The 19,752-nt window shown below is 42.5% G+C and overlaps 1 protein-coding gene across 1 annotated transcript in view; it reads right to left on the reverse strand.

Moving 5' to 3' along the window:
* Positions 1 to 19,752, reverse strand: part of LOC117360466 (sodium channel protein type 2 subunit alpha-like) — a 233,013-nt gene that overhangs the window by 74,377 nt on the left and 138,884 nt on the right. The window contains exons 15-17 of the mRNA XM_033944243.1: positions 16,159 to 16,397; positions 5,685 to 5,858; positions 1,663 to 2,019 (exon numbers count right to left, since the gene is read on the reverse strand). Coding sequence (XP_033800134.1) covers positions 1,663 to 2,019; positions 5,685 to 5,858; positions 16,159 to 16,397 — 770 coding nt within the window. The remainder of the gene's footprint in view (positions 1 to 1,662; positions 2,020 to 5,684; positions 5,859 to 16,158; positions 16,398 to 19,752) is intronic.

Raw genomic sequence — 19,752 nt, forward strand, 5'->3', positions numbered from 1 at the left:
AAAAGGGTTCTCTAAATGAGAAAATGCAGGGATATCAAAAAACAAAAAGAGAAGACTTGTCTTTATAGAAAAACCAAAACCATGCAAACAGTAGCATGGTTATAGCAAACAGAAAGATTTTTTGAACTAAGTTGAGAGTAAATTCAGCTAAGAGCCAGGAGGCAAGAGTGAACTGCTGCAGTCTGGAAAGATTTCAAGTGTGACACAAATTGTTTGCCTAAGTGCTGGGCATGGAGAGTCAGGAATCAAAGACTCCCTAAATGAACTAAAGATAAGTCTCCTGTTTTGCATATTTTCTTTATTTAGTTTTTTGAAAAACTTTATGGGAAACTGTATGATTGGAAACTAAAATTGAAAGTAAGTCCAGCTGGGAGTGAAATGTTGTAGTATGGAAGGATTTTAGTGTGGCACATCTTGCTACAGTGCTCAGCAGGAAGAGACTTTCTGAAGCAGGAAGAAGGATTTCAGTGTGGAACATTTTGTTTCAGTGCTTGGCACAGAGAGGCTCTTTGAAGCAGGAATAGAAAGACTCCCTACATATATTTAAGATAAGTCTACTTTTTTGCTTAGTTTTGGTTTTTTCTATAAAGCCAAGTCTTCTCTTTTTGGTTTTTGATATGCCTGCATTTTCTAGTTTAGAGAATCCCTTCTTGTGTATAATTTTGTTTTCCTGGCTGAGGGAGTGACTGCTTTTGATAAACAACTTAAATAGTGCTGCCAGTTTTTTTTCTGAAGCGCTCTGGGTTTTTTTGTACAAAAAAGTGGGTTTTTAGTTGTGCTCTTTTTTTTTCTGGCAACACCAGCCAATGATAGTTTTCTGTGCTCCAGAAAGGCATAGTACATTTGGGCAGTTGTCCTGCTCTCTATGCTTGTTGAGTCTTTGAGCCTGTTTTTCTATATTGCTATAAATATATGTCACACCCTCAGCAGGAAAGGAAAAGAATAAAATGCACACTAGTTGCTTTATATAATTGCTAGGTTGAAGTGTGTTCCCTCATTCTGTGTGCCTATAAATTAGATGACAGCACTTACCACCATCCTCAGAGCTTATATAATTGTATGTGCCTAAGTTCTGATGATAATATAGCATTCTTTAAGTTGCATTCATAGGTGCTACGCCCACAGTTCACCTATATATATGCTTAGGCTGAATTTTAGCATATATGCATGTATATGCCATTATGCAAAAAAAGGTATATGTGCATAAATGGTATGTAACTTCATACATACTTTATAGAAATGTTCTCTATGTCGGCAATTTTCAAAACTATTTAAGTTGGTAAAATATGTTTTGAATACTTTAATATCTTAAAATATTCCTCCTCATTGTGGTTAAAAAGTACATGTATTATAGAATAACACCTGCAGTTGTATGGTCAAACAAGCGTTTCATTTTAGAATATAGTTTAATGTAAGGCAGAATAAATGAAGAGCCACCCAGAGTGCACCACACAACTAGATCAACAGGATGGAACAAAACTTCTGTTTACAGTTTTCATAGTTTCAAATGTATAACAGGATCAGATTTTTCAGAATACATTTTTTAAGAAAAATAGATGTTATAAATGTTTCATGGCTTTCTTAAATTGTTAACCTTTATTCCCAAGCATTCAACTGGACAAAAACAATAACCACACAACTTGAATGTTTTAAGTTACTCACCACCAGATTTCCAATCACCATGACCATCATGAAAACAATGACGCACATGGATTGTTCTGCAACCTCCATGCAGTCCCACATTGTCTCTATCCATTCTCCACATAAGACTCGGAACACAATCAGAAAGGAGTGGAAGAAGTCATTCATATGCCAGCGTGGAAGCTCACACTCAGTATTGATCTTGCAGACATGCTCTTTGTAGCTTTTGCCAAACAATTGCATTCCAACCACCGCAAAAATAAAGACAATGATGGCTAGCACCAAAGTGAGATTTCCCAAAGCTCCAACCGAGTTGCCAATAATTTTTATCAACATATTAAGTGTTGGCCAAGACTTTGCTAACTTGAAAACTCGTAGCTGAAAAATATGAATAAAAACTGTTAGCTTGCAATAAAGTAATGGATACATACCCTGTTTTCTAATATTTGAAAGAAATCTACTCTTTCCAAATGTTTTATCTTTGTGGATCTGAGATCAGAAAAGTTTCACTTATTTTGTGCCTATAGGCAGAAGTGTGTGGCACAAGCCTTATGAACAGCCTGTGGGAGTGTGTGGTGCAGTGATTAGAATGACAGCCTCCACACCCTGAGGTTGTGGGTTTGAATCCCACACTGCTCCTTGTGACCCTGGGCAACTCACTTAATCCCCATTGCCCCAGGTACATTAGTTAAAGTGGGAGCCCACCGGGACAGTTAGGGAAAATGCTTGAGTACCTGAATTTGTAATCTGCATAGAATTGTAGGATATGCGGAATATAAATTATTTAAAACAAAATCAATTAGCCCTAACAAGGCTGTGAAACTTGGAGCTAATTTGATGGTATGTACCAATTCAATTCTTACTGGCACCTAAGACCCTAGTTCTATAAAGTCCACCTAAAGTTAGGCATGTGTGCTTAGGCAGCATTCAATAGGCACACTATATAGGACCTTCTTCCACCAGAGGGCATCCGCTGAAAATCAGGGGAGGGAAATTTCATGGAGACTCCAGAAAGTATTTCTTCACTGAGAGGGTGGTCGATCATTGGAATGAACTCCCACGGCAGGTGATTGAGGCCAACAGCGTGGCAGATTTCAAAAATAAATGGGACATTCATGTGGGATCTCTAATGAGGTGAGGGCAGGGGGTGGTGAGCAAAATCAAACAGAAGGGTCAATGGAGTGGGCAGACTTGATGGGCTTTGGCCCTTTTCTGCCGTCATTTTTCTATGTTTCTATGTTTCTATATTTATACCAGAGTTTTGTTCGCCTAAAATTAGTCACAGATATCAGAGCCTAATGGCACTTAATTCACAAAGAGGTGCCTATCTCAAAAACATGCCCATTATCCGCTCCTAACCATGCCCACTTTAATGTAGGTGCTTTGGGCTAAGCCCGTACTTTTTATAGAATTGAGTTTTTTGAGTTAGGTGCCTTTCAATTAAGTCCAATTGAAGTCGATTGTCAGGTGTTGAGTGCCGATATTGGCACTGATTAAGTCTATTGATCAATTAAGTTAGGTGCCAATATTGGCGCCTAACTTTAGGTGGACTTTATAAAATCAGGGCCTGTATGCACAAGCTTACGCTGCTTCAAAGCAAGTGTAACATTGTGTGGGAGCTTTTAGATGGGCTGATTTATATAGGTACATAGACACATGGAGAGGCATTTTTGAAAAAGGCCCGGATTCTAAAAAAGCTACCAATTGCGTATCATGCGACAGCACCGTATAGAGAATCGTGCCTCTGGGACAGATGGGTGCTGGAAATGTAGGCCAGGATTTTCCAGCACTTACATGAATGGGATGTTCGAGTGTGTAAATGCTAGTATTCTTAGGAGCAAATTCTATAAACAGTGTCACGATTTTAGGCAGCCTACCGCTGCCTAAAAGCCAATCGGGACACACGTTTAAAAAAAAATATTCCTGAGGCAGACCGCCTACATTGTAGGCACCTCCGGGAACCTAGTGAGGCACCTAGAGCTGCCTAACCTTACCTAAGGCTATGTGTGGTTTTACCTGGAAGTGACTTTAAGCGAGATCAGGCAGCCCTAGATGCCTCCCTAGGCCAGTGGAAGGTGCCAGAAATATAGGCCAGCAAAATACTGGCCTACATTTCTGGTGCCTTCAAGTAAACGTGGCCGCTGAACTGATCGGCAAGGGAACCTCCCTGGCATGATCAGTTTAGTGGCCGCAGCAGGGACCCACCCCCTCCTGCTGGGACCCCTGAAGCCCCCCCAAATGTTCACAGCAGGAGGACTGCCCAATTCCTCCTGATGCCACCCTGCTGATACATCCTCTAGCAGGAGGGATGCCCATTACCTCCTGCCAGACATCCTCCTCCCCCATAATGACCATGGCAGGAAGGATGCCCAGTCCATCCTGCTGGATACCCCTCACTCCCCTGTAATGACTGCACCCAGGAGGGACCTCCCACCACTACGCAAAGGTAGGTTGCCGACCCCCCAGCCGGAACTCCTCCCCCGCCTAGCCCAGCCGGACCAACCATCCCCCCAAGACCTCCCCTACCTTTATTAGTTGACCAGCTGACTGGATGCTTCCTCTATCCGGCTGGCAGGCCTGCCTTCATCTGAATGGTGGGCCTGCCCCTTCCCGGTGTATTGTGGGATGCCTTCCCGGTGGATTGTGGGTGCCTACAGCCCCTTCCATAGGAGGGGCTGTAGGCACATGGGCCAATCGGAATCCTACGCCTGTCTCACAGTGCATTGTGGGATGCGCTGGGAGTGACCTAATATTATGATTGATCAGATCCCTTGGGCCTTCCCCCATAGGAGCTCCCTGCAATATGGGCATCACTTAGAGTGGTGGTTAGGTGGCTTAGGGCATTTCTGTATAAGGCACCCATGTACGATTCTCAAAAGCTGCTTAAGCAGCTTCTGAGAACAGGCGCCCTATACTGAATCTGGGTCATAGTGTGCAAATGGTGTTTACATTTAGTCACTAAGGGGCAGAATGTCAAAGCGGCATCATTTTTTTTTTTTTTTTTAATTCTTTATTCATTTTTAAAAACTTACAATAAGTGTAACAGCATACAGAACATTTTAAACTCAGATACAACACTTAATATTCTGTTAAAATTCATATCGGAATTTATCACCCCCCAGCCCCATTCAATAACAGTCTTTAAACTCAAGAAAACATATAATAATCTCCCTCCCCATATTCCTTACCTTAATAAGAAGACCAAAATACCCCTCCCCCCTCCCTGGACATGCATATTTAAGGGGAAAAATAATATTCGATCATTACAATATTTTGTTAATGGCTCCCAAATATCCTGAAATTTTCTAAAATTCCTCTGCTGTGTGGCTATTATCCTTTCCATTATATATATGTGACATAAACTATAATTCAGCCTTTCCCAATTTTTCCAATTATTCGTAATCTGTTATATGGCAACCCCTGTCGTAATAAGTAGAAGTTTATTATTATTAGAGGATATTTGACTCTTAGCCCTCATTGACATGCCAAACAGTACAGTATCATATGAAAATGCCACCGGATTTTCCAACAAACAATTTATTTGACCCCATATTTCAAAGCGGCATCTAGAACAGCAGACGCCTAGAAAAATGGCATCTGCTGCATGTTAATCATGCTTAGGCGCAACTTTGTGTATCGCGGCTTTGTGGCTCCTAACAAAAAAACATAAGTGTCAGTAATTTAGAGCAAGGTTTTAAAGGCCTATATTGCTGGTGTCTAAGTGCATCAGAGAATCACACCAAGAGGCACCTAGTGCTGCTTAACTCCAGAACTGCCCCTAAACATGCCTGCTTCCACCTTCCTTAAGTGTCACTAGGCACTGCTAGCTGCTAGGGGCTTAACCACCAGTCCTGGAAGGCACCTAGGGGCGCTTGTTTTGTTTTTTAATTGTTTTTTTTTATCAGCTTTTAAAGGCACAATCAATTATTGTGCGACTTAAAGCTAATGAAATCAATTAAGTTAGGTGCATTGCTTTAGGTTGCCCTTAAAGAATTAAAATTAAGAGCAAATGGAGAAAATGCATGTTTGTTAATGTAACTTACCAGTCGGAAGGAACGGAGAACGGATAACCCTTCCACATTTGCAAGGCCAAGTTCCATCAAACTAAGGCTGACAATAATACCATCAAAAATATTCCAACCTTCCTGAAAATAATAATATGGGTGCAAGGCAATCAACTTGAAAATCATTTCTGCTGTAAAGATACCAGTAAAAACCTAAAAAGCAAATGTAACATATTAATGTTAATTCTGCCAGGAATAATTTTATATCTGAGTTCTTGAGGTATATTCACAATGATAGAAAAATGGAATAATTAAACTGTGCCTCATCCATGTGCCTCATTGTCAGAATTTATATATAAAGCAAAACTAGATGGAAGACGGTTTCTGTACATGAGCACTACTGACTCATGATTCATACGCAATTTTTTTCCCTAGAACTCTTTTGTGAAGGAGAATGTAAATGAAAGAGAAAACAGGTTTAGAATAAGAGACTTACTAGGTGGAAATTCCTCATTCTCAAATGGGTACAAATGATACATGCTGTGCAATAGGACTGAATACAATAGCATAATATCTAAAAAGCAAGATATTTTTGAAGATCATCATACAGTATATGCTACAGACAAAGAGGCTGATGAACTAACTTGAAAAATGTTTTGTAGGTTAGTGGTCATTTTGTGGAAAATTTGTTACAGATTTAAATATACTTCTGGCTTGTTTGAATTCGAACAAAATTTCAGAGGAAAATTTTCACACATTTCCAACATAAGAATGAAAGAATTGCTATATTGGGACAGGCCAAAGGTCCATCTAACCCAGTATCCTGCTTCTAATAGTGGCCAATCCAGGGTAAAAGGACCTGGCAAAATCCCAAATAGTACATACAACCACATCCTCTACAATATCACAGCATACATATACGCATGACGAACATTACTTGGTTTTCCAAGAAAAATATGCAATAATACTGGCAATGTTCACACATCAGAGATCCAGCACCTAGGCCAACTTTCTAAGCCAAAAGCTCCCACGAGATAGGAAAAAGCCTCAGAACCACCAGCCAATAATGCAACTAGACAATGGAGAACTACACTGGAATAAATTTACTTCATCAGCATAAAAAACCTCCTTAAGTGGTTGTTTAAACAAGAAAAAAGGCCTTGTGCAATGCAGAGCTTATGGTGTAGAACAAATCACCACTACAAAAAATGGAGAAGTACTTATCTAAAGTTGAATCCACTGTGCACCGACGATGGCCAGCATTTCGCTAAATAGCTCTTTTTCTTGTGTGTGGTGTGATTTGTTAATATTTGCTCCCTCATATGCATCTGGTTTAGGTTCTACGGTATCCTTGTAAACTGAGAGGTAATTGGTTTTGCTATTGATTGACAGCTTCAGGACTGAAAGAAAGGCTTATTTAGAAGGGCAGGGTATCCCACGCTATGTGTTTGAGAAGCAGCCATTATGAGATATGGAGTTTTCTGGAGAGATTTGTGACAGCTTCAAAGAATATACTATGCTTTTATAGCTATGGAATACAATTTGGAAGGAGTGAGAAGTCTATATATGAGATCAGACCTTAATTTTTCTTGTGTAAACAAATAAAGCTAGGGAGGCGTGGTTTGGTGCACATATGTAGGCGACCCTAATGCGAATGCTTGAATTTTTTTCCCGCCTGCAGAAGCTGTCAGTCTCTGGCAGACCGCCGATGAGTGAGGAAGTATAAGTGAGCGCTGTCCGATTTTCATTTTTGACAAAATGACAGAAAAAGTTGAGCACAACTGCATTAAATTTTGTGTAAAGCTTTGCGATTCTCAAGTGGAAACAATCCGCAAGATTCAACAGGCCTTCAGGGACGAAACAATGGGCACCACACAGATAAAGGAGTGGTACAACCGCTTCAGAGATGGCCGCACATCAGTGGAGAGTGAAGCACGTTCTGATAGGCCCTCAACATCCAGAAATGAGATTGTCATTGACCAAGTGAGGACTCTGGTGATGCAGGATCATTGAATCACAATCAGAGAACTTGCAGACGAGGCGAGCATCAGCGTTGGATACTTTCATTCCATTTTGACTGAGGATTTGGGCTTCAGGAGAATTTCAGCGAAGTTCGTGCCAAAGCTGCTAATGATCGAGCAGAAACAACTCTGTTTGGAGATCTCACAGGACATGCTGGAGACTGAACAGTGATCCCAATTTCCTCAGCACAGTGATCACTGGAGATGAGTCCTGGGTTTATGGGTATGACCCTGAAAGGGACCAGATTTTAGTCAGAATGCGACGGACCAGTTGCGATCAATCTCAAAAGAGGCGTTCCATCCGAGAATAATCAAGGAACTGAAAGCACCTATAGCTCAACTGCTTCAACTAATAGCCAATCTGTCGATCAAATCGGGAAGGATTCCGGAAGACTGGAAAGTGGCGAATGTCACACCGATCTTCAAGAAAGGTTCAAGGGGAGATCCAGGAAACTACAGACCGGTGAGTCTGACCTCGGTATCGGGAAAGATGGTAGAGAAGCTGATAAAGGACTGCATCATTGATCACCTTGACGGACACGATCTGATGAGGACCAGCCAGCACGGCTTCAGCAGGTGAAGATCTTGCTTGCCAAACTTCTGTCACTTCTTCGAGGGAGCAAACAGGCAGATAGACAAGGGCGAGCCAGTCGACATTATATATCTGGATTTTCAGAAGGCGTTCGACAAGATCCCGCATGAATGACTAAAAAAATCTTTATTCATTTTAAAAACCAACATCATGTGCAACATATTATCAAACAATTGTACAAAATAACCAGCACTTAATTCCATCAAATAATACAAACATATCCCATCCCCCCACCCACCCATCCTTTCATACAGTATAAAGATAAACAAGAGTAGAAACATAGAAACATAGAAATAGACGGCAGATAAGGGCCACGGCCCATCTAGTCTGCCCACCTTAATGACCCTCCCCTACCTTTCTCTGTGAAGAGAACCCACGTGACGATCCCATTTTGTCTTAAAATCGGGCATGCTGCTGGCCTCAATCACCTGAAGTGGAAGACCATTCCAGCGATCTACCACTCTCTCGGAGAAAAAGTACTTTCTGGTGTCACCGTGCAGCTTCCCTCCCCTGATTTTCCACGGATGCCCTCTTGTAGCCGTGGGACCTTTGAAAAAGAAGATATCTTCTTCCACCTTGATACGGCCCGTGAGATATTTGAACGTCTCGATCATGTCTCCCCTCTCTCTGCGTTCCTCGAGTGAGTATAGCCGCAACTTGTCCAGCCGTTCCTCGTACGGGAGGTCCTTGAGTTCTGAGACCATCCGGGTGGCCATTCGCTGGACCGACTCCAGTCTCAGCACATCTTTGCGGTAATGAGGCCTCCAGAATTGTACACAGTATTCCAGATGGGGTCTCACCATGGATCTATACAATGGCATAATGACTTCAGGCTTATGATTGACGAAACCCCTACGTATACACCCTATGATTTGTCTAGCCTTAGATGAAGCCTGCTCCACTTGATTGGCAGTCTTCATGTCTTCACTGATGATCACCCCTAAGTCCCGTTCTGCTACAGTCCTTGCTAGGATCTCGCCATTAAGGGTGTAACTTTTGCATGGATTTTGGCTGCCAAGGTGCATGACTTTGCATTTTTTGGCATTGAAACCTAGTTGCCAGATCCTAGACCAGCGCTCCAATAGGAGTAGGTTGTGCGTCATATTGTCGGACATTGAGTTTTTGACTGTTGCACTCCTTTCTACTACATTGCATAGTTTGGCGTCATCTGCGAATAACGTTATTTTACCTCAAAGCCCTTCTGCCAAGTCTCTTATAAAGATATTGAACAGGATCGGGCCCAAGACCGAGCCCTGCGGCACTCCACTGATCACCTCCGTCATTTCAGAGGGGGTGCCGTTCACCACCACCCACTGAAGCCTGCCTCCAAGCCAGTTCTCAACCCATTTTGTCAAAGTGTCACCCAATCCTATAGAACTCATTTTGCTCAACAGCCTGCGGTGTGGTACGCTATCGAAAGCTTTGCTGAAGTCTAAGTATACGATGTCCAGGGGCTCACCAACATCCAGCTTCCTCGTCACCCAGTCAAAGAAGCTGATCAGGTTGGATTGGCAGGATCTCCCCATAGTAAATCCATGTTGACGGGATCCCGTAGATTCTCCTCGTTCAGGATCGTATCCAATTGACGTTTGATTAGAGTTTCCATCAGCTTGCTCACTATTGATGTGAGACTCACCGGTCTATAGTTTGCAGCCTCCATTCTACAACCTTTTTTGTGGAGTGGAATGACGTTAGCCGTTTTCCAGTCCAACGGGACTATACCCGTACTAAGGGAGAGATTGAAGAGCGCGGATAGTGGTTCCGCCAAGACATCACTTAACTCCCTGAGCACTCTGGGGTGTAGGTTGTCTGGCCCCATCGCTTTGTTAACCTTGAGTTTAGACAGCTCACTGTAGACACTGCCTGGCGTAAACTCGAAACTACTAAACGGGTCTACTGAACTATCCCTTGTCTGTAGCAGAGGGCCAGATCCCGGCTCCTCGCGGGTGAAGACCGAACAGAAGTATTCGTTTAAAAGTTTAGCCTTTTCCGAGTCCGCTTCTACATAGTTCCCGTCTGGTTTCCTAAGGCGTACTATCCCGCCTGTGTTTCTGTTTCTGTCGCTAATATACCTGAAAAAGGATTTATCGCCCTTCTTGATGTTCTTCGCTAACGTCTCCTCATTTCAGAATTTGGCCTCTCTAACTGCAGTTTTGACGGCTCTTGCCTTGGCCAGGTAGTCTTCTCTCGAGTCCTGATTCCCTGATTGTTTGTAAGAATTGAACGCTCTTTTCTTCTCTTTTATGAGGCCCGAGATCTCCGCAGAGAACCACTGTGGCCTATTGTTCCTTCGCCGTTTACTTACTGATTTTATATATCGGTTGGTTGCCTCCTGTATGGTATCTTTCAGAGCTGACCACATTTCTTCTACGTTATCTGTTACCGCTTGGTTTTGTAGCGCTTGATGGATGAATTCCCCCATGCCCTCGAAGTTGGCGTCCTTGAAGCTTAGGACCTTGGTCAATGTGTTAGATTTGGTGAACCCCTTTTTGAGATTGAACCATACCATATTGTGGTCACTGGAGGCCAACGCTTCGCCCACTGAGACCTCTGTGACACTTTCGCCATTGGTAAGTAACAGGTCCAGTATTGCCTGCTCCCTTGTTGGCTCCAGTACCAGTTGTTTCAGTCTTGCTCCCTTCATAGAGTTCAATAGCCTCCTGCTGCTGCTGGATGCAGAGGAAAGTGTGTTCCAATCCACACCAGGCATATTGAAGTCACCTAACAGTACTGTATTCCCACGCAAGGTGATATTCTCTATGTCTCCGATCAATTCCATATCCAGGTCCTTCTGTTGTCTTGGGGGTCTGTATATTACTCCAAGATACAGGCATTTGTCTTTCCCCCTGGCCAAATTTACCCAAAGGGATTCCCCTGTGTACCTGACATCTGCAATTCTGGTGACTTTAATGTCATCTTTAGTATATAGTGCTACACCTCCTCTCATTTTGCCCTCCCTGTCACGGCGAAGTAAATTGTAGCCTGGTATGACCATGTCCCACCCGTGGGAGCCCGTGAGCCAGGTCTCAGATATCGCCACCACATCCAGGTCAGCGTTCCTCATTTCAGTCTCTAATTCTAGGATCTTGTTGCCCAAACTGTGGGCGTTGACGTACATGGCTTTCCATGTCGCATGTTCGCTTTTAGTGCTAGTTTTAATGTGAGCATCTACCCCAGACATAGAAATGTGTGTACCCTGTGGGGGAATTCCCGCTTGAGCTATTTGGACTGTTTTGGTACAATTTGCAAGGTGTGTACCCTCCCTAGACCCCAAATCACAACATGTACCCACCCCAGACTCGGAAATGTGTGTACTCGCCCCAGTCCCGGACCCAGAATTACGGTGTCCACTTACCCCAGTCTCCAAAAAGTGTTGGCAGCCTAGCTCGCCAGGTGGGTTGATTGAGCCTGTACCCTCCCCCAACTTACCTAGTTTAAAGCCCTGTGAAGTAGGCGGGCTAGTCGGTGTCCAAGGACGTTCTTCCCTCTTCTGGTCAGGTGTAGCCCATCTGATCCTTGTAGTCCTTGTAGCGCCTCTCCATGGTGCAGAAACCCGAAGTTCATCTCCTTGCACCATCCTCGCAGCCAGTCATTAGCCCTCTGGATGCGCTCATTCCTGGCTCCACCTTTGCCCCTCACTGGGAGGATCGAGGAGAAGACCACCTGCGCTTCCATCCTCCTCAGCTTCTCACCCAGGGCTCTAAAGTCTTCTTGTACGCTCTCCTGGGTGTTCTTGGTAGTGTCATTTGTTCCAACGTGGATGAGAAGCATAGGGAAGTGGTCCTGGGGCTTGATGAGTCTGTCCAGGCAAGCGGTTACATCCCGAATCTTGGCCCCCGGCAAACAGCAAACCTCTCTTGATTGTAAGTCTGATTAAGACCAACTAATTAAAATAAAAAAATAATTTAAAGGCATATTACCCCTCCTGGATATGTATAATCAAAGGGCTAAAACCAATAATCAATCTTTACAAAATTTTGTTAATGGGTCCCAAACATCCTTAAATTTCTTATACTGTCCCAATTTTATTGCTCTCATACGTTAAAATTTTTAGGTCTGGCACAAGGATTCCCACCAAAAACTAATTTAACCATAGTAACATAGTAACATAGTAGATGATGGCAGATAAAGACCCGAATGGTCCATCCAGTCTGCCCAACCTGATTCAATTAAAAAAAATTTTTTATTTTATTTTTTTAATTTTTCTTCTTAGCTATTTCTGGGCAAGAATCCAAAGCTTTACCCGGTACTGTGCTTGGGTTCCAACTGCCGAAATCTCTGTTAAGACTTACTCCAGCCCATCTACACCCTCCCAGCCATTGAAGCCCTCCCCTGCCCATCCTTCACCAAACGGCCATACACCGACACAGACCGTGCAAGTCTGCCCAGTAACTGGCCTAGTTCAATATTTAATATTATTTTCTGATTCTAAATCTTCTGTGTTCATTCCACGCTTCCTTGAACTCAGTCACAGTTTTACTCTCCACCACCTCTCTCGGGAGCGCATTCCAGGCATCCACTACCCTCTCCGTAAAGTAGAATTTCCTAACATTGCCCCTGAATCTACCACCCCTCAACCTCAAATTATGTCCTCTGGTTTTACCATTTTCCTTTCTCTGGAAAAGATTTTGTTCTACGTTAATACCCTTCAAGTATTTGAACGTCTGAATCATATCTCCCCTGTCTCTCCTTTCCTCTAGGGTATACATATTCAGGGCTTCCAGTCTCTCCTCATACGTCTTCTGGCGCAAGCCTCCTATAATTTTCGTCGTGCTCCTCTGGACCACCTCAAGTCTTCTTACATCTTTCGCCAGATACGGTCTCCAAAACTGAACACAATACTCCAAGTGGGGCCTCACCAATGACCTGTACAGGGGCATCAACACCTTCTTCCTTCTACTGACTACGCCTCTCTTTATACAGCCCAGCATCCTTCTGGCAGTAGCCACTGCCTTGTCACACTGTTTTTTCGCCTTTAGATCTTCGGACACTATCACCCCAAGGTCCCTCTCCCCGTCCGTGCATATCAGCTTCTCTCCTCCCAGCATATACGGTTCCTTCCTATTATTAATCCCCAAATGCATTACTCTGCATTTCTTTGCATTGAATTTTAGTTGCCAGGCATTAGAAAATTCCTCTAACTTTTGCAGATCCTTTTTCATATTTTCAACTCCCTCTTCGGTGTCCCAATTTTTCAGAATAAGTTTTATGGCAATTCCTGTCATGATGAGAAGCAGCCTATTGGAATATTGGAACTGCGAGCCATGGAATTGAGGGTGAAATACTTATGTGGATTAAAAACTGGTTGGCAGATAGGAAACAGAGAATGAGGGTAAATGGACAATACTCAGACTGGAAAAGCGTCACGAGTGGAGTGCCGCAAGGTTCGGTGCTTGGACCCGTGCTCTTCAACATATTTATAAACGACCTGGAAATTGGTACGATGAGCGAAGTGATTAAATTTGCAGATGATATGAAGTTATTCAAAGTAGTGAAGATGCATAAGGGTTTTAAAGATCTGCAACGTGACATAAACACGCTCGAGAAATGGGCCACAACATGGCAAATGAGGTTTAACGTGAATAAGTGTAAGGTGATGCATGTCGGTAACAAAAATCTTATACACTAATACATGATGTCTGGTGTGGTACTCAGAGAGACCCCCCCAGGAAAGAGACTTGGGAGTACTGGTCGACAAGTTGATGAAGCCATCTTCATAATGTGCCGCAGTGGTGAAAAGGGCAAAAACAATGCTAGCAATGATTAAAAAGGGGATCATGAGCAGATCGTAGAAGGTTATCATGTCACTGTATCGGGCCATGGTACGTACGCCCCCACCTGGAATACTGCGCCCAGCACTGGTCGCCGTACATGAATTAAGGACACAGTACTGCTCGAAAGGGTCCAGAGAAGAGCAACTAAAATGGTTAAGGGGCTGGAGGAGTTGCCGAACAGTGAGAGATTAGAGAAACTGAGCCTCTTCTCCCTTGAAAAGAGGAGACTGAGAGGGGACATAAGAATTGCTGCTGCTGGGTCAGACTAGTGGTCCATCATGCCCAGCAGTCCGCTCATGCGGTGGCCCCCAGGTCAAAGACCAATGCTCTAAGTGAGTCCAGCATCACCTGCGTACGTTCCAGTTTAGTAGGAACTTGTCTAACTTTGACTTGAATCCCTGGAGGGTGTTTTCTCCTATAACACACTCCGGAAGAGCGTTCCAGTTTTCTACCACTCTCTGGATGAAGAAGAACTTCCTTACATATGGAATCTATCCCCTTTCAACTTTAGAGAGTGCCCTCTCGTTCTCCCTACCTTGGAGAGGGTGAACAATCTGTCTTTATCTGCTAAGTCTATTCCCTTCAGTATTTTGAATGTTTTGATCATATCACCTCTCAGTCTCCTCTTTTCAAGGGAGAAGAGAACCAGTTTCTCCAATCTCTCGCTGTACGGCAACTCCTCCAGCCCCTTAACCATTTTAGTCGCTCTTCTCTGGACCCTTTTGAGGAATGAGTAAGAGTGTATTAGAGGGCTGTTTGGGGAAGAGAGAGATGACATGAGAAACCCAGAGGGACTGAGGTTGGGAGGCAGTGTGCTCTGGAAGGTGTGTGAGACAGGAAAGGGATAGTTGTTAGAAGGGTATGATAGAGGGTGGAAATGGAGATGAAAGGGGGAATGGGGTTAAGATGTAGAATACAGGGGCTGGAGGGAGCCAGGGATGAATATGTTGTGTGATAATGAAGGACCTGAGAGTGGCTGAGTGATAGGAATGTTTCTTTATTTATGTGCTGTTTTTTCAAATATAGTCTCCATTTCAATAGATTAGTACAAATAGAGACTAGATAGCAAATTTTCAAAAGTTAATTTTATATACAGGGGGAAGTTTCAAGTTTAATTAAATTTTGATATACCGACCATCGACATGCACCTGGCCAGTTTATAAAGCTAAAAATAATGTTACAATAAATTTTAAAAGGGGGGTAAGATAATGAAGGGAATAGACTTAGTAGATAGAGACAGGTTGTTCACCCTCTCCAAGTTAGAGAGAACGAGAGGGCACTCTCTAAAGCTAAAAGGGGATAGATTCCGTACAAATATAAGGGAGTTATTCTTCACCCAGAGAGTGGTGGAAAACTGGAATGCTCTTCCGGAGGCTGTTATAGGGGAAAACACCCTTCAGGGATTCAAGATAAAGTTAGACAAGTTCCTGCTGAACCAGAACGTACGCAGGTAAGGCTAGTTTCAGTTAGGGCACTGGTCTTTGACCTAAGGGTCTGACCCAGCAGTGGAAATTCTTATGTTCTTATACTTCCGACAGTGGCAGAACCATTGGAAGAAGTGTGTGGCAGCCCAAGGGGACTACTTTGAAGGAGATTAATATAAGATTGTTGTATCTGAATAAGAGTATTTTTTATGAATAAAAGTCTGATACTTATTGAACAGCCCTCGTATATCCTTTCCAGAGAAGAATTAACACCTTCACATTCAGAGGCAGCTGGAATTTAGTGAAATGCTGGCCATATTTTATAAAAGCTTGCTTTACTGGTGAAAACTTTTTCATAAAATTATCTTCAGAGTCCATTTACACGCTATGCATACTGTAAAGAGGAAGATCATTTTAAGACAAATGAATGTGAACTAGATTATTTCAGCTTGATTCAAGTTTGATGGAATTTTCAGATTATAATTCCCCAATTAGAATAACAAAATAGCATCACTTGTTCAGGGTTAATCAAGTCTATTTGGAGAATCATTTATATAATCCTATTGCTGTACTGTATAGTTGAGTCATGCCATAAATAATAATATAATTTTAAAGAACCCATAAGCATTTCTCAAAGATTCAAAAGGGAAAAAAACCTTTACTACATATATCTCTAAAAGTACTACATAACGTTAAACTTACCTGGTTTCCTACAGTAAGCACACGGTTGAATTCACTGGTCATTGGATAATGTTCCATGGCCATAAACAATGTGTTCAAAACAATGCAGATGGTGATAGCTAGGTCCACAAATGGATCCATGACAATCAGATTAACTATGTGCTTTAATTTTAACCATAGATTACAACAATCCCAGATCAAGAAGGTATTGGCAAATTTATACCAGCATGGTGGGCATTTCTGCCTGGATTCTTCAAGTTCTAGAAACAAGAAGAATACAGTTTATTTTAAAGAAAAATCATTTCAATAAAAATTATTCCTTTGACAATTAATTTAAGAAAAACAATAAAACTGAGCAGATATGTCAAAAATAAATATTTTCTGCATTTTCTCTCTCCATATAGGCAAAATAAAGAAATCTAATTAATATACATCTACAGTATATAGATCTATATTTGGGGAGAGAGAGAAAGAAAGAAAGGTTTATAGGCAGACAATCTAATTTTTTTCTCTTTCATGTCATTTCATTTTCAGACATAGAAGCTAACTCTGTGGGTGCACCCAAAATGCTGTACACCCAAAATATAAATCCAGCTGCTTCACTGCCTAGAAAGGGGTAATTTGTATTGGGTTTGCCACTCCCAAACATTTTAAAATGTTTGATTGCCTACATTTTCACATACACATTTTTGGGACTATTGTCTAGTACAATGGTACCTAGGTTTACGAGAATAATTCATTCCAGAAGCATGTTCGTAAACCAAAGCGCTCGTATATCAAAGCGAGTTTCCCCATAGGAAGTACGGGAAATTCAGATGATTCATTCCACATCCCAAAAACAGAACCCCCCCCCTCCAAGGCCTCTGGCGCTGCTGGCTTCCACCCCACCCCACCCTGGAATCTGGCTTCTCTCCCCTCGTGGCACATCCCAAAAACTTCAGCCCCCACCTGAGGCCACTGGCATTGCTCGCTTCACCCCACCCTGGGAACCGGCTTCTCTCCACCCCACGGCCCACCCCCAAACCCTTACCTGCAGCGGACACTGGCACATGCCAACCCACAGGACATATGTGTGATGGTGCTGAAAGAGCCTGCCGCGAATTCTGGTGCTGGGCTGCTGCGGGGCCTTGAGTAACTACGCATGCTCAAGGCCTTTTGGCTCTCACCCTCTCCGAGATTCTCATGAGGTTCGAAGGATAGAAGCTGGTTCCCGGGATGGGGTGACACGCTCGCTTATCGAGTCAATGCTCGGTTTGCGAGTTAAAGTTTGTTTGAGTGTTTTGCTCGTCTTGCAAAACACTCGCAAAACGGGTTACTTGCAAACTGAGGTTTGACTGTATTATGAAACAGCATACATTAAATTAAACAACATGCACAAAATGAAAGAGCACAAGCTGTTATAAAATGAAATAAAATACATATCATCAATAAATACATATTCATATATCCGCTCAGAGACAGAAAAATGAAAATCACCAGGGAAGGAGGAAGGGAGGGAGATGTCCAGACCATGGCGATCGGGAAGAAGGAGGAAGGGGGCTTCTGGAATGCGCAATCACGAGGGGTGATAAGTGAAGCAACGCACGCATGGAAGTGGGTAGGAGAGAGAGGGGAACATGCTGGAAAGATGTGGAGAGAGAGAGAGAGGGGAGGGAGGAGCAGACGCTGCCATGTTAGTGGGTAGGAGAGAGGGGAGAAGATGGTGAAGGAAAGTGGGGAGGGGAAGGGAGAAAGTGAAACAGATGCTGAAGAGAAATGGGGAGGAGAGAGAGAGGGGATCACATACTGGATGGAAGGAGGGGATAAAGAAAAAAAGAGCACATGCTAGATTGGGGAGACAGATACCAAATCTGAAGGGAGGAAAGGAGGAGAAAGATACTAAAAATCACCTGGGGGGGGGAAGGGAAGAAGACAGAGATGCCAGACTATGTGGAGAGCGGAGGGAAGAAGATGGGTGCCAGACCAACTGGGGGGGGGATGGAGGGAGATGGAAGAGAGAGGTGGACAGTTTCTGGTAGAGGCATTGAAACTGCAGATGCCATATGGAAGAGGCAGAGAGAAGGCAGACAGTGGATGGAAGGAATAGAATGATGAGAAGATGAGGAAAGCAGAAATCAGACAACAAAGGTAGAAAAAATTTCTATTTTTTTTCTTTTTTTTTGCTTTAGGATAAAGTAGTATTATAGTTGTGTTGATAAACATTTATAAACAAAGCCCTGCCAGCTGAAGATCTCGTCCTCTAGTTTGGCAACCAGAACTTTGATTTATAAAATGACAATTATACAGAATACTGTTTCTTTTTATATTTTAATAAAATAAGTTCAGTATAAAACTATTTGAGACTTGTGCGGATGGGATCAGGTTTGTGGGAACAGGGTGGAGGCGGAGACCGAGCTCGTGGGGACGGGGACAAATTTTTTCCCCGTGTCATTCTCTACAAGAGTCTATTGCACCTAAGAAGAAGTAGTTATGCTTATAAATTCAGGCTTGCCACTCATTTCCCTAGATTTATGAACCCAGTGCTGAAAATCAGTGCAAGCTCCTAACATGTTTCGGCCACCAATTTTATGCTCCTAAATTTAGTTTAGTGAAATTTTATGTATAAAGTTATGCACTCAGACCTGGTAAATTTTCAGATAAGTCAATTTATGAGCATAATTCTCAGGTTAGGCATATAAATCCTTTTATTGTGGATACCTGCCCACTGGAAATTGGGCTGACAGAACTCATTTTATAATGAACACTGCATATAATGTTGTGTTTCTTAGTCTTGACAAAGTTTTTTTAAGCAACAATTTTCTCTTCCACAGCACTGGAATGGGATTTGTTTTTGGAAGAACTGGATCATTCTCTCACCATAATTTGGAACCTACATATCACAATTCAACATGTCATATGGATATTTGTGATAACCTCTAGTGATTTACAAGCTAATGATTCCTGGACTACAATTCATGAATCTAATGTAAAGTGCTACTCCTTGGGTTTTGGCCAGGTACTAGTGACCTGGATTGGCCACTGTGAGAACAGGCTACTGGGCTTGATGGACCATTGGTCTGATCCAGTAAGGCTATTCTTATTTTCATATAGGAAGGTAGACAGCATAAGACAGATTTGAGATATCAGTGGAATGCTTCCTGAGTTACAATTTGGTCATTCAGGAAATATGAACTGAAATTTGTAATGAATTTGTACAGTTACTAGCAATCCTCAATTTCATTTATTTTTTGAGTCCCATCCAGGGTTCATAAGTTTGAAAGAAGATTCAGATTAGTATTGAGTACTTTGGCGTTTCTCATTCAAATGAACAATATGCTGAAAGAAGGATCAGCTTGGATCTAAAACCTTCAATAGGAGTTAAAAAGCACTGTGTTCCCAGGTTCCCTGAAGTAGCCTAACTGGCAAAATATGTTCAATGTTGGGACAGTAGAAGATAAGTGATATATTTTTTGGACTGATATGTGTTACCTTTCAATGATTTTAATTAAAAACCAGGTAGTGTGTAAATAAAGAAAAAAGTCTAACTAAATATAAGAGTGCAATAATTTGAAATTCTTAGAAAATTGATGATCTGGAAGAATTTATTTGTTCTAAGCAGACTCTTAAAATATTTAA

This window comes from Geotrypetes seraphini, chromosome 5 (genome assembly GCF_902459505.1).
Source record: "Geotrypetes seraphini chromosome 5, aGeoSer1.1, whole genome shotgun sequence".
Classification (NCBI taxonomy): domain Eukaryota; kingdom Metazoa; phylum Chordata; class Amphibia; order Gymnophiona; family Dermophiidae; genus Geotrypetes; species Geotrypetes seraphini.